Genomic DNA, 24,205 nt, shown 5'->3' with positions numbered 1-24,205 from the left:
AACAATGTGACTGATCTGTTAAAATGCTGGTTATGGGAAAGGTGTTGCCCTAACTAGATACCAACTTCTTTTCCTAGGTTGAAAATGTATGAATATGACAGAGGCAGAAAAAAACGGTTAAGATAATGGCTGGTATAAACAGCAAATAATATGTATACTTGTGTTCCTCTCACCTCCAAGGTCTTAAAATTGCTGCCTAGCAGACAGCAGGAAGGCCACACTTTTCAGAGATTGCAGTTCTGCAGGGACCAGCAAAGTTTCGGTCCTTTTATGGGAGGGCTGGTTATACAGAAGTTTTTCTGACGATCAACTTCTGTACAACCACCCTGTTGGTCTTTTTCCCGAACGATCAGTGACGTCGGCTATAACAGACAGCTCTGATCAGTGTAGTCTGATAGTGGGGAAGTCTCCCTGCTGTCAGAACAGAACAGTACAGAGGAAGGGCTTCCCCCATCCACATCAAATGTGTAGATGGAATCAAGTTATTTTGTTTTATCATTCAACCCACTGACAAAGCAAAAAAAAGGATTACGGTAAGGCTAGCTGTAGTATTCGCCCTCCCTATTTAACCACTGGGAAAGCACCTCCACTGCAAGTCTAGTTTTAATTTTTAGCTGTCAATCAGCAACCTAACATGAACATATATTTCAAATGAATACTCAGGCTGAACAATGACTTTTTCTTTTTAATAACTGTTTGATAGTCTTCTGTAAAAGACAGAATATAACAGCCGAAAACCAGTATATGACTAGTTAATGCATCTTGCCTGAGACAGTTGGGGGGAAGCAGTGATCTCTTCACTTCCACTGAAGTTGCCCTGGGCCACCATGGAGAGCTCAGCAAAGCTTCTCTTCTGCATCGGGCTGTCCATGGCAGTTGGTGTGCATCCAGGGATGAGCCCGGGGAACTCAAACATCTGGCGTCTGTTTACTGGCCACTTTCCTTTCAGCACGGTCTCACAGATGTGGTCTAATCGGTTGATAATCAGACGATCCTGCATCATTCAAGGAGAAAGAAAACCCATATGACATAATTAAGAAAATAGCTGCACTCAGAATAGCTTACTATCTTAGCATTGATAAACTCAAACGTTTGGCTTTCAGATAAAGAGTGAACAAAGTCTTTTTGCTTTCCATTTAACCTGTATAAGTGTAACAACTCCCCCACCCTTCAGATTGGAGCACCAAGCAGACAAAAGAAGAGTTACTGCAGGGGGTAAAATAGTCAACAGTGTCTGCATATACGCTGAACTCCTACTGTTTGAGGCTGTAGTGCATTGTTTCTCTAATCATCAGCTGGTGGGCAAAGAAAGAAACATCTGCTTCCAGTATCTAGCCATCGCCACTGCTCTCCGATGCAGACAGGCCCAGCCTTCTAAATGGTTCCTCATTAGCGTCACAGTTAATAAAGTTCAACATTATAAAAACTTCCCCCGCATCTAAAGAATGTCAATATTCATTCCACATCACTTACAACGCAGCAATGGGCTTGACTTAAAAAAAAAATACCACTAAATAAAAAGAAGTCTTAATGCAGTTCTTCATGTGCTCCTCTTCAAAAAGGAAATCTGGATGGCAAGCTGTGCGTTAAAAATAAACATACCTAGGCCTTAAGTCTATTAATGCCAAGTCTACATGGTCACTGTATTGTTTTTGTTTGAGCAAAAGCTACAAAAGAAAGAAAAAAAAAAATGCAGACACTGCTCAAAGACCACAACCAGAACACAACAGCTGCTGCAAACCGCCTCCTTTCCACAGGAATAAGCCTATTAGCGTCTTGTTTTTTTAACCAGATGGCCATGTCATGGTGATTAGGAATCTTTTTTCTTTACTACAATCTAAAACATACATAGCACCAATCATAGTTGCCAATATGGAATATAATGCATAGTAGCAAAAGGGAAAACCATAACCAACCTTAGGCCAGAAGGAGAACGAGAAGGTCCTCTCTCGCAGCATATGAAGCCCGGACGGCTCACAGTCCTCCAGGAAAAAGCCATCTCGCGTTTCATCCCGCGCAGTACTCAATGAGGCATTGCTTTCCTCGTCAAAGTTTTTGTCCTGAGAAGCTATCCCAGCTGTAGTGAAATAATACATCAATATGTGTGAAGCAAAATGGAGAGCAAGTACACATAATTCCAGAAAGTATGACAAATAGGCTTTCACAGGCTAGTGAGATTTCTGATAAAACCATGAAGTCATATTTTTAGGACTTCAGTGCTCACAATTCAGATTAAAAAGGAACCAGATTATTTACACTATATGGGCAAAAGTATGTGGACACAGCTCCAGACTATCAAGCTCAGATGTTTCCAGTGAACAGTATTGTTACTGCTACAGCACAAAAAGACATTTTAGAGAGTTATTCGCCTCCAACTTTGTGGCAACAGTTTGGGAAAGGTTGTTGTTTGTTCCAACATGGCTGTGCCCTTGTGCACAAAGTCCAGAGACAAGTTTGACAATTTTCATGTAGGAGGTACACAAGTGGCTTGCACAGGGCCCAGACCTGAACCCTACTAAACAATTTTAGCATGAGCTGGAATGCCAACTTCAAGCTAGGTCTTCTAGTTCAACCTCAAAAATGCTCTTTTGGCTAAACTGGTACAAATTTCCAGTCGCACTCCAAAATCTTGTGGAAAGCTTTCTCAAAAAAGAATAGAGGATGTTACAACTATGATCGGAGGCCACCTCCATGAGAGGGTCCAACAAGCTCAGATAGACATGATGGTCATGTCTCCACAAACATTTGCAATATAGTGTAATTTCGGGTTCTCCCCTGAAACCTAATTCTAATGAAGTTATTTAAAGTGGAAGAAAGCACTTGCATTTAAATACTCGAAGACAATAATTAAGGAAATCCAAGTCATTCTTTAAATGCCAAAATGCTGAAATTGCGGTTTGTACCTTTTTTTTGTCTATATTCCCTTGTCTACCCAGGGATGTTGCTTTTAGAAGCAATGTACTTGCTCCTCTGTAGCTGGGGGATGGGAGGAGCTGCATCACATTCCAGTCAGAGCTCTCATGGGACATCATGGACAGTGCGGGGCAATGGTGAGACAGGAGCAGGGTTGGGTGGGGCCAGATGGGATAGGGCTGTGCTGCTTGCGCAGACACCAACAATAGTACCAGAAATGCCTGTGTGAAGCCACATTTGAATGCACAGGCACAACGTTGTCGGTGAAGAGGATTTCTGACGGTCTAGAATAGACTTTGGTTTCTAATCAGACATTCAGCAATTCTAATAATACTTAAAATGATTGTAAAGCTTTTTTTTTTTTCTTATAAAAGAACAAATCAGGTCTATACTTGCCTGCTCTGTGCAATGGTAACAGAGCAGCCTCAAACCTCCTCTTCAAGGGAGATACACCAGGCTCCGCCACTTCTCAGTAAGCCCCTTTAGGAATCAACTTCCTACAGAGGTACACCTGAGGACTCGTGAGCTCGGTGTGTCCACTGACACACACAGCGCATCTGGGCTCCGTCCCCTGCTCTCTCCTCACAGGCTTTGATTAACAGCAGGAGCCAATGGCTCCCCCTACTGCCTCTGTCCTGTGAATGCAGGAGAGAAAGGAGAGAGCCACTACACATGGGCACAGTGCTGGATTGAGTGAGGACTATTGTAAGTAAGGTAAGTACTTGGCGGGGGGGGGGAGCTAATACAATTGCTGGGGCATTTTTAACTTAATGCAGGGAATGCATTAAGGTAAAAAAGGTCTAGCCTTTACAACCATGTTAATATAAAAGAATTGTATATTATACAAATAAAAGGGTGTTTTTTTATTTTTAACTGGAATTCCACTTTAAGAGTCATCTTTCATTGCAAACATATTACCGAACAAGCAATGAAAGGGGACTGCAGGTAAAAGCAACCTTTTTAGCATCTAGTCTACAGAAGGCTCATACTCCACTCCCCCCCCAGATATAATTGATGTCCATGGAGAACATAGGTGTTGGTACAAACACTTTACCAAAAGCTTAACGTTTACAAGCAGGGTCCAAAATGTATTTACTCAGGAAACTATCAATAGGCGACAATAGATATCAGCTTTGAGCACAGTAATGTCAGGATACAGTAAATATAACTACAAAGTCAATGTGTTTGTGGTCTCCAATAACATTTGTTCGTAAAAACCCACAAAAGGTTTCATATAAAATTAATTTTGTAACAAACATGTGAATCTGATCTATAATACTGGCTTCAACTTTCTTACTTTGTAGAACTCAGACGGGTAATAACCTACATCAGTTTTTTTGCTGTTTGGGTCTCTAAAGAGGAGATTCATCCCTGGTTTTCCTCTTTAATGAATGAAATGCCTTAAAGCGGAACTACACTCAATCAACATTGGCTATTTGTAATCCCCATGCTGATAGCATTAGTAAATAGATGGTAAATTAGATCATATTAACTTGTTTAAAACTTTTTTACATTTCTTCAGTTACTTTCTTGTTCCCATGCCTAGGCAAATCATGTCATACATCCCAGGAGTCTTCAGGAAGGGAGGAGGGGCTCTCGGCTAAGCACACCCCCCTGCCTGCATGCCTGAATTAAGAGTAGATGGATTCCAGGAAGTACCGTAAATGCTACATGAATCATCTGCCCTTACCGCATCCAGAAATGCTATGGGTTGTTTTTTGCAAATGATTTCTCAGCAAAATGGAGACATGGAGAAATGGGGAGGTGTGTTCACTTTGAGTAATAAACATGATTTAAATAGGGTTTTTGGATTTGCGGAACTCAGATGCGTCGTAGTTCCTCTTTAATGCAATACACTGCAAAGGAATGGGCAGATGTATAGAAGGCCTAAACGTTGACTAAAGATAATTATTTCTCCTACACTGGTAAACTTCAGCTGTGACAATATTCCAGACCGGTCATTTATATAAATGGAAAGAAAGATGGGTACTACTGTGCTATAGATTAAAAACTTACCTTCTGCCTGGGAAGATTCTTCAGATTTATCATCATCCTCATATAATTTTTCTTCATCTTCTTCCGATCCCTTCTCAGAAATGGATTTTGGATCCGCATCTGGAGTAAGCTCTGAGGCTTTAATTTCCTCCTTAACAAGAACCGTTTCAGAGTCATTCTCCTGTTTTACAGGTTTCTCCTCCGGCTCTACGGGTTCATTTTTAACCTTTGCTTCTTCCTTTATGTCCATCTCTTCAACTTTTACAGATTTAATTTCCTCCTGCTCTCCAGTTTTTTCATCCCGCACAGGAGAAGAGGGCATTATAGGGGGTGTGTCACTATAACTGGAACCAGGTGGTAGAAGGATGGGCATGTTGGGATGCGTGCTCCCTCGGTTTTGAGCAAAATTCCTATGAGCTTCCAGGAAAGACAAATCAGGATCGTTAAGAATATGATAATCTGTCCTACTAACTCCATGTTTCGCTGCACCAACCAACAAGTCTCTATCATGTTTTCCACACTCCCACCATTCTGGAAGGTCAAGGCTTGGCTGGCACAGTTTAAGTCTCTCATTCAGTTGGGGGTGATTAAGTACTTGCTCCCGAATTTTTCGCAAAAGTTCAATGCGATAAAGAGTTCTAGAAGCACGTTCCTCTGTTATGGGCTCAATTACTGTAGCGAGATCACAAAGATCTGTAAAAAAATAAAAAAGAAAGAAAAAAACCTTCAGAAAGGAAGGAGAAAGGAAACTGTAAAATGGATAGTTGCAGATTTGTCACTTTTCTCACTCACCATCATCAGGCTTGCTGGTCATTCTACAAACTCTTCGGCACATCGCCACAAAGCAGTTGAAATACTTCTCCAGACTCTCATCAGATTTTTTATCCAGACGGGCGAAAGCTCTAAACTGGTTCCAGTCAAAATTCTGTTTCACAGAGTCAAAAACTATTCCAAATGTGGACACTACACGATAGAAGTCAGCCTCCTCCCTTCTTGTCCATCTATAAAGTTTATAAAATGGATTAACATGGAAAAACAGAGGCTTGTAGGAGGGACAAAAGGAAAAAAATGAATTATACGGGACATACTTTTGCCGTCTTTCGGTTATAATTGCTTCCCTTTCTGCTTCCAAGGCCCTTACTTCTTCCCGAGGACGCCGTCTTCTTCGGTCTGTTTTCAGCTGGGCCTCTTGCCTCATTTGCTGGCGCTTATAACTGCGTTGGTAGGCAGTGATTAGACGTCGCAGGCGGGTAGTAAGGGCTGAGGTATGGGGCCAGTACAGTTTTCCCATCTCTGTGCTGCCTTCACCCATCTTCTCTGCAGCTTAAATTAGAATACAATTATTGTGAATTCTTTTCATACAGTGATGTAACAACTCTTAAGCTCCTATAAACCTGTCTGAACACAGCAACATATGGTTTACAGAATCAAGGTGTTCTAAAGAACTCCAAGTAGATTTCAGAGGAAAAAAAACAAAAACATTTGCCTGTTTTGGTTTAATTCCCTCTTAGGCCTCATGCACACGAGACGCTGGTGTAAACTCTGCTGAACACGTTTTGAAAAGCTGAAACTGGCGTTTAGAAAGGCCCGTTTTGCCATGTTTGCATGCTGCGTTTAGCCGAGTTTTACCGCGTTTGTGTCTAGAAGCATCTGCACAGCAGAGAATTACATTTTGTGACCCAACTTTGGGGCCCCGTATCTCAGGGCCACTTGGTGCTAGAAACCCAAATTTGGTGTGCTAACACAGTGGAACTAGCACTACAACATATCCAAATGTGGGGTTCCTAGCACCAATTCCTAGCCCCGAGATATGGGGCCCAAATGTTGGGTCGCAAAATGTCAAGCACTTCTGCAGCAGAGAATGACATTTTCCGACCTGACTTTGGGGCCCCATATCTCGAGGCCACTTGGTGCTAGAAACCCCAAATTTGGATATGTTCTAGTGCTAGTTCCACTGTTTGCACACCAAATTTGGGGTTCCTAGCACCAAGTGGCCCCGAGATATGGGGCCCCAAATTCGGGTTGTAAAATGTTCCTTTAAAAACATTTACAAACGCAAACGCGGTTAAACGCGGTACCGGCGTTTAGCCGCGTTTGGCGTCTGAAACGTGGAAAACTTTTGCGTCTGAACCCATTTTTTTGCTTCTGGAAAAACGAGGTTAAATGCAACTGCCTAAAAACGCCAAAAAACAAGACTGTGTACATGGACACATAGGATAACATTGAATGGGTACAGGGGAAGTTGAAAAAAAGTGTCCAACTGCCTCTGAACGCGAGTTTAACAGCGTCTCGTGTGCATGAGGCCTTAAAGACATTTCCACCCATATTGGAAGAGAGAGTTAGAGAACCTGGTTAGGCTTAGATGATCCCTGGCAAATGGTTATGCTCAAGAATAGATGAAAGTCTTGGGCTTAAAGTTAGGACAAATATGTAGCATTTGACTAGTAGGGTAATGCATTTTAGGTCCATCTATTGCCAATTAAGAATGCAAATCTTAAAATTATTACACAAAACCAAATCTACAAGAGAATGCTCCAGAAAACAGCACAGCGGCTAAGTGGTTTGCACTTCTGCCAGGCAGCACTAGGGTCATTGGTTCCAATCCCAACCATGGCACTACCTGCCTAAAGTATACATGTTCTCCCTGTGCCTGCATGGGTTTCTGCCGGGTACTCCGGTTTCCTTCCACACTCTGAAGACATGTTGGTAGGTTAATTAACTTCTGTCTAAATGGGCCCTAGTATCCTAGTATATGTATGTATGAATGAATTTGAATTAGGGACCTTATTTTTTTCAAGCTCCTTAAAGAGGTCCTTAACTCAAATTATATATATATATATATATATATATATATATATATATATATATATATATATATATATATATATATATATCTCTAATATCTGCAACATCTGTACAAAACTGTAAAATAAAAAACATATAAACTTCTTGCTGTCTTTTTTTGCAGTTATAACCTTTTATCCAGTAAACATACTAAAAAATAATGTCCAGCAACAACCAGTTTTCTAGTGGCCTGTGGGGTTTTAGGCTCAGAAAAGACTAAACATAAATCAAGAAAAAAATAACTTTTCCCGATTTGTCCGCATTAGTATGGGTACTCAACATATTACAGTTTAGTGAGTGCCATTCTACACTCCTCACCTTGCGTGTCCATTTCCATGCATTCCTCTTTGTCCTCGAGAGGGGAGTTTGCATATTCCTGGAGAAGACACATATTTTAAGCAATCTCTTTTTTGCAACTAAAACATTACTCAATTTTTTAGAAAGCTCCTCAGTCAGAGTTCTTATTACTTTCCAATTTGTCAAAGTATTTTAATATAGATGTTTGATCTAAACACTATTATGAAGTGAGTGTCTGCTTACATCCATATCATCTTTAAATGGAAGCCTTGCCGGTTTGTATTCTGGATCTTCATCCTCGCGATCAAAGTCTCCCCTGAAAAAGCACAAGTAAAATAAGTTTAGCCAAATTAAGTCTCACTTTGAGTTCATAATACTGCTTAAACTGTAACATACCCATCACCACCATCTGCCAGCATATCTGTCCCTCTCTGCTCTGCAGCAATTGCTTTTGCATCAGGCATGCCGACTCTCTCCAGGAAACACAGAGCTGAATCAGCCCGGATGGAATTATACTTCTCATAACCTGCAGAAAAACATTGAGGCCTGTGACAGTCTGTTGCTTAGATGTGAAGCAGAGTATAATGGCATGCTACTCCGATAACCGTTATATCAGCATATATTAAAATGGTAAGCATTATTTGCCAGGAAGACCATCAACATTATTTAATAAGGCTGTACAAAAAGCTATGACTACAGCTAAAGTGCCGCAACCTATAACAACCAGATTACAGGTTACTGAATCAAGATCAATACAAGTTTACAAATGGCTGCAGAGTTACTGCCCTTTACACATAATTACTACATTTTACACTCCCTTATTAAATAAGCCCATCTATCATATAGATATCACAAAACTGCCATTTGAGCCAGATCAAACTGAAGATACCATATACCTTGAAACTGTCAAAAGTAATTGCCATCCATTATGATTCCTTGCAAATTTAATATACATCAGACTTTGCTTTTGATTTGAAAGTGGTAGTAAAACTAGTTTCTGGTATTTTTACCTACATATGCTTACCTGTAGGTAAAATATCTCCTAAACGTGCACCATTTAGGACATATTCCAGTGAACAGCAGCCAGTGATGTCACTGGTGCATTTGCTCTGCAGGAATGGCATACTCCTGCCGTTGCTTCAGAGCTCTGTGCTATGGTCGCGCTTGCGTGCAAGTGATGTCATCACAGCCCGGAAGGAAGACTGGATGAAGATGGAAGCCCTGTCAGCACTTCGCTGGAGGGCTTAGTTTTAAGTTACGTTTCTCATAATGTGCTAGTATACAACGCAAACTAGCACATTAGAATGTAAACTGTTGGCGCTATATAAATCCTGTATAATAATAATAATAATAATAATAATATAACACTGCCTTGGAGGGGGGGGATTTTATTTTATTTACCAACGTTACTTCCGAATATTTTAAACAAATGAAAAATGGGAAGGACAAAAATGATGGCACCCATAACATAATATTTTGTTGCACAACCTTTAGAGCAGTGTTTCTTAATTCCAGTGCTCAAAGCCCACCAACAGGTCATGTTTTCAGGATTTTCCTCAGATGAAAATGGCTGTGGTAATTACTAAGGCAGTGAAACTGATCAAATCACCTGTAAAAAATAATGGTAAGTCTGAAAACATGACCTGTTGGTGCACCTTGAGGACTGGAACTGAGAAACACTGCTTTAGAGCAATCACAAGCAATTTCTGTAACTTTCAACTTCCAATAGGTAGTTTGGCCGACTCTTCTAGAGCAAATGGCTTTAGCCGTCTCATGTTTGACTGTAGCCTTCTCCAAACTGCATGCTTTAGTTCTTTCCATAGAAGTTTGATGCTGCGGGTCATTATCTTGTCAGGGGAGCCATGAATTGTGAATTTACTTTGACACTGGGCAGTACATTTTACTCAAGAATTTATTTTAATGGTCTTGAGATTTGAATGAGCCCTGCACAGATTCAAGACACCCCATACCAGATGCAACAAAGCAGCCCCTAAACATAATTGTGCCTCCTCCACAGTAGGTATGGTGTTATTTTCTTCATTTTTTTTTTCTGAACATACACAGCTGATGTGACCTGGCAAAAATCTCATAGAAGCATTATGGCAATATGAATTTTAGTAATATATGTTTTTCTTTGAATAGAGGAATCCTTCTGGATCTACTTTCACTGAAATAACAATTGGTGCAATTGATAGTGATGTATCTACACCTCCTGCTTGTATCTCTTTGCAATTATTCCTAAGCCATTTGTCAACCATTGGCACTATCCTGTTAAATCTGGGGTTGATTTATCTTGCAACCAAGTCCAGGGAGGCTGGCAACATTTTCCCATGGACCATAAACTTCTTAAAATTTGCAATTTTAGTCACAGGATCATCAAGCAGTTTGAAGATGGTCTTCTAGCCTTTACCTTTCACATGCTGTTCTATCATTTCCTTTCTGATCTCCTCAGACAATTCTCTCCTTGCTTTCTCTGCTCCATGTTCAGTGTTGCCCACATAATGATATCAAACATCTATTTAAATAGGCTGACTGACTTGTAAAGCCACTTTATTTTTTAATAAACATAACAAACGTGTCTATACTTACCTGCTCTGTACAATCGTTTTGCACAGAGCAGCCCTGATCCTGTTCTTGTGGGGGGCCCCGTCGGCGCTTTCCTCTCCTCCTGGTGCCCCCAGAGAAAATTGGTATTCCCTGGGGGCACCTGTGCAGGCTTGCTCCCGAGGCCCACTGCTGCCTCCATTGACACAGACAACGGGACTCGGCCCAGCCCCCCCATCATTGGATTTGATTGACAGAACGGGGAGCCAATGGCTCCTGCTGCTACCAATCTGTCCAATGAGGAGAGAGACAGCGGCTGGAGCTGCTGCGTGCACATCGCTGGATCAGATCGGGCTCAGGTAAGAAAAAGGGAGGGTCTGGGGGGAGCTGCAGCATAGATGGATTTTTCACCTTAATGTATAAAATGCAATAAGGTAAAAAAACATTGATGCTTTACAGCCACTTTAAAACACTGAAGATGGGATTTGAATTACAGAAAACAATTGGTTTGATCTATTTCTATCATCCAATGTTTGCTAATCTTTTCTAGGTATACAAACAAACCTATCTAGGCAATTTAAAAAAATGTAGAATAAGCAATATTTTATAGCTCTTTTCACACTTTTTGCCTTATCCCTTAGCATACAAAAGGCATTGGAGTATACATTAGACAATTGCTTTTAATTTAATATTTTTCAACAAATTTGTCCAAGTGTTTATATCTGATTTTGTTCTCAGCTACAAGAACAGGTAATGCATTATATTACATAATCATACTAAGTCTGGTGTGGCAATTTAATTTATACTAACTTATATCAAAATGTATTTAAACACAACAGTGTAAAATTAAATTTAACCAAATCAAAGATTTTTTTTTTTCTAACATTCATCACAGAAAATCAGACTTCTCAGAATCCCTGGACACTGTTTAGCCTTTGTTTTCTTTAAAGTCAGCATTTAACTGAATTCTAGAAAGTTGTGCACGGTGAGGTCCCGTCCTTTCCCTGGCAACCAATATGCATCTGCTGAGCCCAGGAATAGCCTAAAATTCCTTCCCGCTGTTCACCCTTTTCTACTCACTCCGTATACATGGGTTACATGAAAGGCCATCAAACCTGTCTTATTAGGTTTCATGTGATGTATGTCAGAAGGATGACACTGCTCCCTCTATGGTTTTAACACACTTGTTTTGCTTTTTTATCTGGCTGAACTGACTAGATAGAAAATGGCAGATCCCAACAGTGCACTGCAAGAGAAAGATTTTTAGATCATCCCGGACTCAGCTGAGGCTCCCATTTAGAAGAAAGGCAGGAGGCTCTTGTACATAGGCAGAACAGCACAATTCAATTAGGATTTGTAGTACAACACACTTCTCCTAACTGCTGTAGAGCCTGGAGCCAAACTGTAATCATGAAAGGTTTTATAAGCCATCATTCTCCCCTTTAGTCAGGCCATGCTGCTGAGAATATGCCTGCGACCTCCAGAGAATTGGGATTATAATCAGGAATCGCTCACTGTATATATCATGCCAGCTCTGCATCCCCGAGCCTTTCAAAGTTAACAAGGCTGCATCCCACTCAAGGGAGCTGGGAGTTCTCGGCGCTGACATTTGTGAAATATTGCTTGGAACAAAGCCCAGGAGGCACTTGTACAGATTAATAGCAGAGGTTAAGCCCACCATCCACTTTGACACTGGCTGGCAGAGAGTTAGAAAGGGAAGCAGAGCTGGAAGCTAAGTTTATGGAGATCTATAACACGGTGTGGCCATTATTACTACAAATATGGTTTGGCTTTATTTATAGATCAGTGTTCAATTTTTTTTCTCTCCTAGATATTTTACAAAAAACATGCAGTGGATTAGAAATCCTAACTATCACTGGAAGAATAATGAGCTGGAAAAAGCTTCAAGGGGGAGCTAAAATGTGTCAAAATGTAATGTAACTTCCTGAGCAAAAGTCTATCACTTCATTTTTTCCCCTTAAATATTTTATATGAACACAGGAAGTATTCTATAAGGAACAGATTGCATGTTTCACTTGAAGGGAAGCAAATCTAATACAGAACAGTAAACTTGATATGAGAGAGTAACCAATAACATTCACAAATGCCTATGTGAAGTATTGAGTACCTGTATCTAAACAGGCAGTCGGTGTAATTACAGGAAGTCAGTTGTGTGCAGAAAAATAATGCTCCCGACAACATGAACTTTACTTCAACTTTATGCAATTCTCAATACTCCTAAAAATGTTGACTTATTTACCTGTAAATGTTATTCAACACTTAACAAATTAAAACTGCCATTTACATTTATTAGCACCCGAATAAAAGGCCAAGTAACCTTGTAAAAGCAAGTTATAGAGATCAGACACCTCTGCTCATCACTCAGAATTCCAGCGCTAAGTGTCTATGACGCCCTGCATTCTGATGAAGCACACTGACAGCTTACCATGTTTAAAGACGCCAATTAAAAGGGATTTATCAGCTTCATTATCCCACCAATCTGTAGGAACTTCTGCATGGAAGGGCTCTGGTATCCAAACATCTAACTCACTATAAAAGGAAAAAAAAAAAATTAAAGAGAAGAGTCAGTCTAAACACCAATATGTCCTCATAGGCAACTTCTATAGACTACACGGTTGGCTTATTTTTCATTGAAAGCTCCACCTTTGTGTCTGATTAAATAGAAGTTTAACCAAATATTAAACACTCAAATATAACTGCCTCTGTAAAAAAATGTGAGACTTTAGTTCATAGGTTAGGAATGAATACTGCCAGAGTAATAAAAATGTGCAATGTAAGTGCATTCAAGTAATTTATGTGGCAAAAAATTGAAAAATGGAACTGCAATTTTAAAAACAAATACTTAAATCAAGATACTCAAGATGAAACGTATGGCAGTAGTGACCAGTATAGCCAATCAGTGCCACAAGAATACTATCTAACCGTTTAATAAACATGAGAAAATGTACTATAACTATTTTTGCTATTATTGACAAAGTTGATAAAATCTATTTTTACAAACTCTACACATTACTATAATTTGCAATGCAACCTGTTTTTGCATAAAAGTCTTTACTAACAGCAAACAGACATTCTTTGCTTATTGAGGCACCTAAATACTACTTGCAACTACAAGCCCAAGATAAAAACTTTTAACACATTGACACTTTAATGTATTAAGTATTTCTGTAGTTTTCAGCAATACCCAAATATTTAATGAATGGCACATTAAATCTCATCTCCCTAACTTGGTTTAAGCATGCCTATTACTGTAACTGTAATTACTGTTAATTCACTGATTGACAACACAGCATTAAAATGGCCTTCACAGAACCAAAATGCTTTGAGTGTGTAAGCATCTTTGGTACAAGGCGAGATTCTATACTTCTGAGCCTACTGTTGCTGTATGTAAACTCAGGGTCAGAGTATACACCAAACCACACCAATACTTATTACAAAATTCACAAATTCAAACTTGGCACATGACTAAAGAAGTGAAAAAAACAAACTAATCAATGGCTTTGGCCAACTAACTGTTTGCTCCACTTTTAGCCTGTCACCGGAAGGCTGTACAGAAGTGAAATTTGTTTTACTACAACCATCCCCTCTCCCTAGTACTCACTTTCTAGCTCCAATTAGGGGTTTTGGGGGCAAATACCGATTGTTTATGTCTCAACCAGGCCAACATGTAGGTTAAGGTGCTGACCAGTGTGTCAATGCTGCCAAAAATGTGAAATATACATCTGATCTGACCTTTGACCTAATAATGTTTAGGTGCTACAGTGTAAACCCAAGTCACACATTTACTATAGGTGAAAATTCTGTTACAGAATTAAAGTTACAGAACTTTTTTTTTTTTTTTTTTTTTACTAAAATTCATAAAAATTAAGTTTCCAACTAAATAAATGTTATTTATTTCATTCTTTACCAATGCATTTTTGCATAAAATAAAAAATAAATAAATAAATAAAATGCACTATAACAGGACCAAAATAAAATAACTCATTTTGAAAAAAAAAAAACACACAAAAACAAACAATGAGTGGCCCCATAAGTAGGAAGGAGTTAAAACCAGAAGAGAGGAGAGAAAAAAAAGGGACCAAGAATGTGAAGCTGTAGAGCATAATTAGTAACAGCAGGTAGAGACCTTGCTTTCTATGACAAGGACAAGCAGCACATCCACTAACCTTGAGTCAGCACCCTCCAAGATTTTGTCAGCTTGGTCCCCTATCACTTCTTGCCTGAGATAGTAGAGCATGCGGACACGCAGCAGGACCCTGGAGAGGAAGAGGAGAGAGGGGGTGAGGGGAGAAGTTCTTAACTTCAGAATTGTTTGCCAACAGTGGCTTTTGGCAGCTGCTGCTGTTCATCCATCATCCTGCCAAGGCTGATTAGCCATGCTGTATGGTAGGCTTGAAGCGTGACAGATGGTGGCATATAATCACCTCTGTGTGGTGCTTTCTGCTGGCTTCCAACGGGCCTGCCTGGCAACGGCTCACGCTGCACAGGGAGGGAGCAGGCTGAGCCCAGCCCAGGCGCATTACATTTAGTCCTACCTAGTTCAGCTTGTGAAGTTCAGACACGTACTGCACCGCTGCCTCTGAAGTACTGGAGCAAGTTTGTAAACAACTGAGCAGATGGCTTTCAGTAACTGTTCTGCTTCATTATCTCATAAAATTTCCTCAGCTGCTGCCTTAATACCATTTTTGGAAGCACATCAGAAGTTGCAAGGATAAACGAGATCTATAATCTGTTTTTTTTTCCCCCTGTCTTTTTTTAAACCACTGAACAATAAACCCTCACAATGGGATGGTGGGTTTTTCGGATTATATAACTATTTGTTTTCTGTAAAGAAGCCAGTTTTATAGCGCTATAACCACTTGCAGTCCTGCTCCTTGCAGGAAGTCTGCTGAAGCTGCCAGGTTTAACTATATGTTTCACTAGGGAAATCCATGTCAGTGTCAGCTTATAGCTGAACTCAAGCCTGCCGCTCAAGCAACGTTGTCTGAATGTATTTAGGAAACTTCATTAATTTCACCTTTTTAAACCCTAAATCTTAAGGTAACGCTCCACACATTAATTTTGCAGTTGGCGGAGGACAGGGGAGATTATGATCGGAGCCGTCAGCTTCTGTGTCACATCTGGAGGAGCAACACAAGCAGCTCAATTATTCTCACCGAATCTATCACTTATCCCTGCAATATGGAGGGTGCCAATGGCACTTCAGTGTACACAGTCTCACAGATCTTCAAGAGCTGAAAATATACAATTGTATTGGGCACTTGATCTCAGTTCTATATTTATTTCTGACCAAGATCACAGTGTCATGAGGCTCAATAAAGCCATTTATTCCTGAAACATTTAAATGCAGGTTTAACCAACAAAGTAGACTTGTTACAGGCAAACTTTAAAACAAAAGTGGCCAGAACAAAAATACGGCTGCTCAATTTGTGGACTTATGCAGGACATAGAAAATCACTTGATTCCCCCATCAACACAGTTCCTCCTGCGGAGTTATGGTGTTCTCCCGGCAGTGGGACGCCGTCTGCCAGGAGAACATGATTATTGCTAGCAGCTATAAACGCTGGCAAGTATCACATGCCGAAAATCTGACATGCTGATTGTACCCAAGGCAATCGATGAATTAACTTGGGTACAATCAACCTGCCCATAGATGGTTTGAATCTCGGTTGGCTTTATTTGTCAAGGTGCAGGCTCTGGGACCACCACACATTAGTTGGCAAACCACTGACCTGGGATAAGTTTGTCCACGTCAGGTGTTCGGACATACGTGTTCCAGGTCAGTTAATCAAAATACAATAATTACCAAACAAGCCAGCAAAGGCTGATGCCATATTCATATCCAGAAAGATTACCTTTCACGTTTAAAGTGGTCATAATTAAACTAAAGGACAACATCCCAACATCTACATGCTGTTCTAAACTAAAGAACAGTTGAACATGGGCTGAATATTCCAGGGGCCAAATGGCCAGAATGTTTTACTGAACAGATATTTGGCACTGTGCAATGAAAGGTCATGTTTCACAGAATATGTAACTTATGAGCTGCCTGAGCGGTAAAGAAAAAAAAATAATTTCTCCACTCCCTTGTTACACGAGCACAGAGAGGATGAGCCACACAAAATAAATGCTACAGGCAGCTTTTTTCCTGCAAAGTACAACTCTTTCCCAGTGCTATTGTGATAGAGAACCAAAGTTCACATTTTCAGCTCAATATGGGAAACGGCCATGTTCGAAATCTAGAGCATCTTGTGTGCATTACAGAAACCATTAATCGAATATAGTCCAAACACTAGGCCTACATTATAGCATGCACAGCAAATGCTGAGAATGCAAGGCTAAGTTGCCAGACACGCTCCAAATTACCTGATTAACATCTAAATGTGTTATTTGTGAGACTTGCGGCTGGCCAGATGTTATGGATATTCTGCATGAGCAGAAGTGTGTGGGCTGTGACTGGCTCATTTATCTATACTGACAGACATGCTCAGTAGGAAATTGGTGCTGCTCATGATTCATTTCTGGATCCCAAGTTGCTGCGTCATCACTCAGCAGGTGGCACTGCTTTGGACAGTTCTTATTATGGTTACAAAAACAGTCGCTGCTGGCGGAATGGAGAGCAGGGAACTGCCTAGTAAATCTGGTTTTGGAGAATCTAAGCAAACAGAACCTTACTATTAGCGCCACTGCACTAACAGCAGACTTATGAGACAGGATACGATATTTAAAGGAGAAGTCCAGCCTGAGCTCATTTGGCTGGGCTTCTCCTAAGGGGCACAGGAGTGCACTTCGCTTTGCATGCCTGTGACAGATTTTCAGCAGAGAGCGGTCTGAAGTCCACTCTCTGCTGAAGTCATACAGATCAGTCCAGGCACCGCGTCATCCTGACTCTGGAAATCCGGATCCATCAGGTGCTTGGACTTATGGTCGTCTCAGCCTCTCAGTGAGCTGCCGAGACTGCTGCTCCCCACCCCTCCACAACTCAGAGTTTTAATGAGCATGGAGGAGCAGAGCAGGAGAGCTGCTGATTGACAGTCAGCAGCTCTCTGCTCGGGGAGCTGTGAGAACCCAGTCATCGGCGATGTTTGATGGCTCGGTTCTTAGTGCAGAGGCGGCAGGGGACAGATGCAGCATCCAGGTAAGTATGAATATGGGGGGGGGGGATTCCCATACTTCTCTTAATTCTGAGGTAGTCACACATTTCTGACACATGATCATTCCACTCCCGTAGAGGCTACATAAGGTGATATTGCTACTTTGTAATAGCCATGATAAGAAAGTGGTGTAGTAACCCTCAATGGACAGTAATCTGTAAACTCAACCAGTATCCAACACTTAAGCTGCGGCCAATCAAGCAAACTTATGGCATTATCACATCTTCCTGATTGGCTACAGATTGGTTATACACTGATTACACTTTTTTACTCAGCAAACTGCGGGACTCCAGCTATTTCATTTATTTAAACTGTAATTTGTGTGCCCCCTGAGAAATGGCACATCCAGCAGTAGTGTAATTGTGCCTCCTGTGTGTCCCATTTATCACAAGCTTCTCACTCGCCTGTCCTCTCTGGTTCTCCCATCCCCAGCTCAGGCTGTACTCCTGATGGCCACTGCTCCAGCATTCAGCAGCCAGGCACTAGAGGAGATGAGAGTGCGAGCCAGGCAGCACCCAGTTTCTGGTTGCCAGCTGTTCAGACTTTGTGCACCACCTGCACACTCCTAGCCCTTCCTCCACTCCTACACAGCCCAGTATTCCTGTAGGATGGTGATCTGCAGGCTCCCAAATATAGATGTGCTTGCTTTCGAATATTACCTCCAGCAGCTAGGTCAGAGATTCCGAAAGTTGTACACTGGAAAGGTAATTGAGAAGATGACCAGCAAGACAGCATACATCTTTTCCCACACGTCTGCTTTAGATGCACTCATCCCTGAGTCTAGCTAACATGAAGTTAAGACCTCCGGTTGCAGTTATAACATTATCAAACGTTCGATGTCTTAATCACACTATACATGATTAGCCCCCCCCCCCCCCCCCCCCCCCATCACGTCATTTTTTTGTGGACTTTTGACAGGTTGGTGAGTTCAGCAAACCTAAGGCTCAGACTGTCCTTGCAGTATTGGTGTCTCTAACAGGACTGTCAGGTAGGCTGTACAGGCCACATATTTTATAAGGGCAGCTCTGCTCACTGCAAGCGCTGAGTGTGAACGTACACAGCAAGGAAAAAGGAGACAAAGAACAAAGGGAAGGAGGCACAGTGAGAAAAAGTGAGAAAAGGTGAAAGGGTGAGAAAACAAGAGAGAAAGGGAGCACATTAAGAAAGGCAGAGAGAGCTAGAATGAGAAAAATAAATACATCTTTAAATTGACTATAATCCTTTTCGTCATTGTACATTTATATAAAAGTAACTCATTTTCAATGTAATACTCTATTTACAATGCATTTAAAATACGTTTTGCATTCCAATATTTTTTTCTATACAAGTATAAACTTTTTATTTTTAGGGCATGGAAGGTTTTTGAAGCATTTACAGAGCCTTGGTCTCACCAAGAATGAGAACCCACCAATCTATACCTTTAAAGTGGAATCGAGAAAAAAAAAAAAAAAAAAAGGTTTGCTATGTTATAGGGGACATTTGAAGTGTTAATTTTGGCTAAGCAGTGCCCTGAAAAATGCACTCAAAGCTGATTTGAAGTTATATTTGTTGATGTCACAACTGTAATGTTCATTGTTCTCCTTGCTGAAGACTCTTACACAAGAAAACAAAGCCCTGCCACTACCAAGATGGCCACCCCCAGACAGAGAGACAGTGTGGAACAAGGCATGTAAAGCGGGGTTCCACTCAAATTTTTAACTTAATCTTACCCCCTTCGGTTAATTGCATAGATGTTCAAATGCAGCACAAAATTTTTTATCAATGTAATTACTTTTATATTGTACTTTGTGGCACTTTCTGTCTCTCCTCCCATGGGAGTAGGCGTGTTTATTGCCTTTCCCCAGCGCCACACTGTCTCCTGGGAGCTTAGTGTCAGGTTTCCCAAGATTCAGTGCGGAAACAATGATCATGCATGTGAACAAGCTGTGAATGAACAGCATTCACCGCATGCAGGAAATCAATGCTTATGGGCTTCACATGCCCACAAGCAAGATGGAAACAGCCAGCATCACATTTTTTAAGTTATTCTTCAGTACGAAAACAGACAGAGGCGGAAATATTACACCCAAACTGTGAGTATTATTTTGGGGTTCGCAAAGAAAAGAAAAAAAGGTCGCCGGACTCCCGCTTTAATGATAATTTTGCCATCTTGGCATGAGCGTCAAATACATGACTTGCATTAATCATGAAACATATATCCAAGTTTTCAGTTTTACAACCACCATAATATGGAAACAAACTATCATGCATTTTCCTGAATATTACTCGTGTTGTATTCAGTTTGCCTAAAAATAATTTTAACATGATTTTATTTTTTTATTTGCCTACTTTGCCAGATTTCCATAAAACTGACTATCTGTATGCCAGAGTATACAATCACCTGAACAACTGCTATGAGAAAGCCAAATTATAAGTTAGGTCACCTATATTAACAAATGGTTTTCTTTTAACAGCAACGGTCACAGCTCTATCCATAGACTTGTACTGAGATAACAGAAGCGGTAAAGCAAATCCACCCTGCTGCATGATAAAAAGTCTGGAGAAATTACATTTGTAAACCTTTTATATGCTAACATTTACACTAAAGCTGAGCACATATACACCTGAAAAATAGGGTCCTCTGAACCTCAGTTAAAACTTAGGACATATGTTATAATTTTTCTATACATCATTTGTGCCATGCCCTGTAAACCTCCACCATCACAAAAAACACCCAATATACAAAATCTGCGACAAAGCCAAGAAGATTAACTCGCAGAAGTCATGAAGCATTGTCCGTTCGCCTGAAAAACCACTTCCTGGTCTGACATATACTGCAAAAGCACAAGGCAGACAGCATTATAGGAGCTTGCTTCGTCACAGTAAACATTGTCCTCTTTGTGGTCAAAGTGTGAACCAACACAATCTGTCTGTGCTCTGTGACCACACTACAGAAGAAAACCACTTTCACTACTTACTTGTTACAGTGATGCTTAAGGTGCTTTTTGTAGCTATCCTCCTGAAACAAGGTGTCGGGATTGCAGCTGGGGAGCCAGTCTGCATGCTTGAACACAGGCTGCGAATTCTGGCTTTTCACCTTCTTTCCTTTCCTACCCCTGGGTACTGGAGCAGATAGGCCTGAAATAAGAGAGTTGTTTAAGAATGAACATCCATATATACAGCTGCACGGGTGCCTCACACAATGTACCACAATCCACAACTCATGGACATCTCACTGACCATTTATAAAATGATTAGCTCAAACACCATTCGGCCTTATCCAGTACACAGCTTCAATACAGCCCAACCAGTAAGACAAAGGATAGAGCTGTAACGGGATTTCATTTTATGGAGAACAGGTAAACACCAGAGATGCTTAGAACCCATACAAAATAATGTCAACATTATGTACCTGGTGTATGTTCCTGCAAGTTGAATTGCTCAAAACACAATACTCTGTGTACCATCTAACAAAATGCACACACACAGATCACAGGCATCAGCATCTTCTGGCATTTCCATGTTCTCATTCCAGTCCACTCCTGGCCAGGTAAGTAATAAAACGTCGACCAGTGGAGGGAATTTATATATATTATATAACATAATGACAAACTCAGTTCATGTGCCACAGAGGCTTAAGCTGCAAAGCTTCTGATCAGCACAGCAAGGCGTTTCAGGAGCGGAGAAACTAATGTACCCATAATTAAATGGTTTCAGGCTTTTTATACTGCTGTTATTAGCATTTAGATCACAGTGGGGTTGATGTACTAAAACTGGAGAGTGCGGAATCTGGTACAGCTGTACACGGTAGCCAATCAGCTTCTAACTTCAGCTTGTTCACTTAAGCTTTGACAAGAAAACTGGAAGCAGATTGGTTTCTATGTAGAGCTGCACCAGATTTTGCACTCTCCAGTTTTAATAAATCAACCCCATTGACCTGCTCTCCATTTCTAAATGCAGTAGGTCCAACTTTGAAAACAATTAAAAGACCTACTACTCATAATAACAAAATAGAACCTACAGGGGACATGCTCAAGGTACACCAATAAATAAAAAACTCCTGGACTAAATTCAGTACCTAAAGTAAACTTGTCACGACAGATGTGGAAACTATCTGAAAATGCAAGCTGCCTGGCTGTTATGTTAATACGCTGACATAAATGCTTTGGGGTTCCCTTTCTCTAAGTATGCAGATCAGGAGAGTCAGAATACTAAATCTGAATTTGTATTCTAGCTTGGTGACCCAAACTAATAAGAAGGGTCAAGCTTGACAGCCAGCCAACCAGCATTTTTAGGTAGACTAGACTGCTCCCGTGCAGCTCAAATTCCTCTAGTAACACTTGACAGTTGAATCTTTGTGAACATGTAATGTACCTGAGTGGTTTACCAGAGCCCGAGTCTGGCCATCTTCTGTTGGTGTGATTAGATCCCAGATAAAGCTTTTGATGTTCTCGTCCCCTCTGTAATGGTTGAGACAGTACACCAAAATGGTACGGCAAATGGTTTCCACGTCTTGTTCTGTAAGTTGACGCTTGAAGCGCCCGTGGGAAAGGATCTCTGTCCATCGGCCCCACCTACCGACAAATGGAAAAGGTTCATACAGCGTGCCGACAGACAAAGTGCAATTTGAGCTCAATAAGCAGTTCGATGTCAAAGATATGATGACATACAAGCTTATAATTACACTGCTCATCAGGACCGTGCTGACAAGCAAACTTTCAGCTCTTTTCCTTCCCCATATGCTGAGCGGCCAAACAGCACAAAAATCTGTCTGAGGCTGTATTACTCACCCATAGACCAGCAGGTTTTTTTCAACTCTGAAACATTCACTTCTCGCATAGCCCTGGGACTTGTCTTGAGGCCGACGTGGTTTGATGCTAGGTTTGTCCTCAGCGTCACTCTCCAGGTCAGAGAACTCCATAAGCTCATCTTCCTTTACTGCACTGTAAAGTCTGGTCTGCTTCCTTACCCGTGGTGTGTCAATTACCAGTGTGTTCTACAAGCAATATCAATACAGAGAGATGAGGCCACATGCAGAAATCTCACAACTAGAAAACTACCTGCTAATATATAAACACTTACCCTTCCATTCAATACATCAAGATCAAGCTCTGCTTTCTTAGCCCACTTCTGCCAGAAATTAGGGTCATCCAAAGAAATATCTGTCCGGTTCCCAGAGGCAACAAAACTGGCCTAATAAACAAATATATAATACAGCTGTAAAGGCCTCCTGTAGGTGTTAAGTATCCCTGGTCCGTTAGCCCTCAGAACAGATTTAATAATATCTTCATTTTAGGTAATCTGGTATTTGGATCAATTTAAACATGAAATAAATTTGTTAAGATAGCAAGATATATAAGAAACATGCTTGGTCACTACTGGCTCCGCGGGTTTTTCAGGTTACCAGGTAGAAGCACATATGAATGAATATTCTAAGCCAGGTTAGGACCAGGAAAATACAAGAAGATGCCCTGTTCAAGATGGCTAATGTGCCTGTCTGTCCCCTTGTGTATGGGAGGGGGGAGGGGACTTGGTGGCAGAGCAACAACATGACCTAATATACCAGTTCAGTTCTGTTTGTATGAAACCCTTCCACACATTCACGTATAGAACCATAATGGTTTAATTTTTACTAGTAAAAACACATAAAACATGAGGAGGTGAGGGGAGAGGAGGAGGAGGAAGAGGAGCAAAAGGAGAAAGAAGAGGAAGAGGAGGAAGAGGAGGAGGAAGAGGAGGAGGAGGAAGAGGAAGAGGAAGAGGAAGAGGAGGAGGAGGAAGAGGAAGAGGAAGAGGAAGAGGAAGAGGAAGAGGAAGAGGAAGAGGAAGAGGAGGAAGAGGAAGAGGAAGAGGAGGAGGAGGAAGAGGAAGAGGAAGAGGAGGAGGAGGAAGAGGAAGAGGAAGAGGAAGAGGAGGAAGAGGAAGAGGAGGAGGAGGAGGAGGAGGAGGAGGAAGAGGAAGAGGAAGAGGAAGAGGAAGAGGAAGAGGAAGAAGAGGAGAGCAAAGGTAGAGAGGAGAAGAAGAGCAAAGGTAGAGAGGAGGAGAAGAAGAGCGAAGATGGAGAGGAGGAAAAGAGCGAAGGAGAAGATTGGAGATAGAAAGGAGGAGGAGAGCAAACTGGGATCCACGTGTCCCTTGGAACCAGACCAAATTTTGTTACCCTGAACACTTGCAATGGGCACCAGGTTTCAGAAAGCACCAATCCTATCATCGTCCTATAGAACATACTTTTGCAAAGGTGGAGCCTTTTCCTTCTGATTCTATAGTGATGGTGTGGGTTCTCCTGGAAAGGATTTGATCGATATCTTCCTCACAGAACTTTGAGCCTTCATCTTCCTCATCCATTAGTGCCCCATAGGCCCCTTTCCGTAGAAGGTCTTCTATTTCCTTTTTGGAAAGTTGCTGTACCTGCAGGAAAATAAAAAGATATCAATGAAAAGGACTAAGAAAAAAGCCAA

The 24,205-nt window shown here is 41.1% G+C and overlaps 1 protein-coding gene across 2 annotated transcripts in view; it reads right to left on the bottom strand.

Annotated features, from left to right (window-relative positions):
* The window catches only part of CHD7 (chromodomain helicase DNA binding protein 7), a 196,171-nt gene that overhangs the window by 9,139 nt on the left and 162,827 nt on the right, over nt 1-24,205 (bottom strand). The window contains exons 19-33 of one of the 2 annotated variants that reach the window (XM_073631683.1): nt 23,976-24,155; nt 22,830-22,940; nt 22,538-22,743; nt 22,122-22,321; nt 20,726-20,885; nt 14,781-14,870; nt 13,040-13,143; nt 8,446-8,575; nt 8,293-8,365; nt 8,071-8,128; nt 5,997-6,231; nt 5,701-5,909; nt 4,930-5,601; nt 1,917-2,077; nt 767-994 (exon numbers count right to left, since the gene is read on the bottom strand). In XM_073631683.1, the coding sequence (XP_073487784.1) occupies nt 767-994; nt 1,917-2,077; nt 4,930-5,601; nt 5,701-5,909; nt 5,997-6,231; nt 8,071-8,128; nt 8,293-8,365; nt 8,446-8,575; nt 13,040-13,143; nt 14,781-14,870; nt 20,726-20,885; nt 22,122-22,321; nt 22,538-22,743; nt 22,830-22,940; nt 23,976-24,155 (2,817 nt within the window). The remainder of the gene's footprint in view (nt 1-766; nt 995-1,916; nt 2,078-4,929; nt 5,602-5,700; nt 5,910-5,996; nt 6,232-8,070; nt 8,129-8,292; nt 8,366-8,445; nt 8,576-13,039; nt 13,144-14,780; nt 14,871-20,725; nt 20,886-22,121; nt 22,322-22,537; nt 22,744-22,829; nt 22,941-23,975; nt 24,156-24,205) is intronic. The other variant, XM_073631684.1, reaches the window with a different exon arrangement.

Source organism: Aquarana catesbeiana, linkage group LG05, assembly GCF_042186555.1.
Source record: "Aquarana catesbeiana isolate 2022-GZ linkage group LG05, ASM4218655v1, whole genome shotgun sequence".
Taxonomy (NCBI): domain Eukaryota; kingdom Metazoa; phylum Chordata; class Amphibia; order Anura; family Ranidae; genus Aquarana; species Aquarana catesbeiana.
The sequence above is the reverse complement of the archived record's forward strand: the minus strand, read 5'-3'. Positions and strand labels throughout refer to the sequence as shown.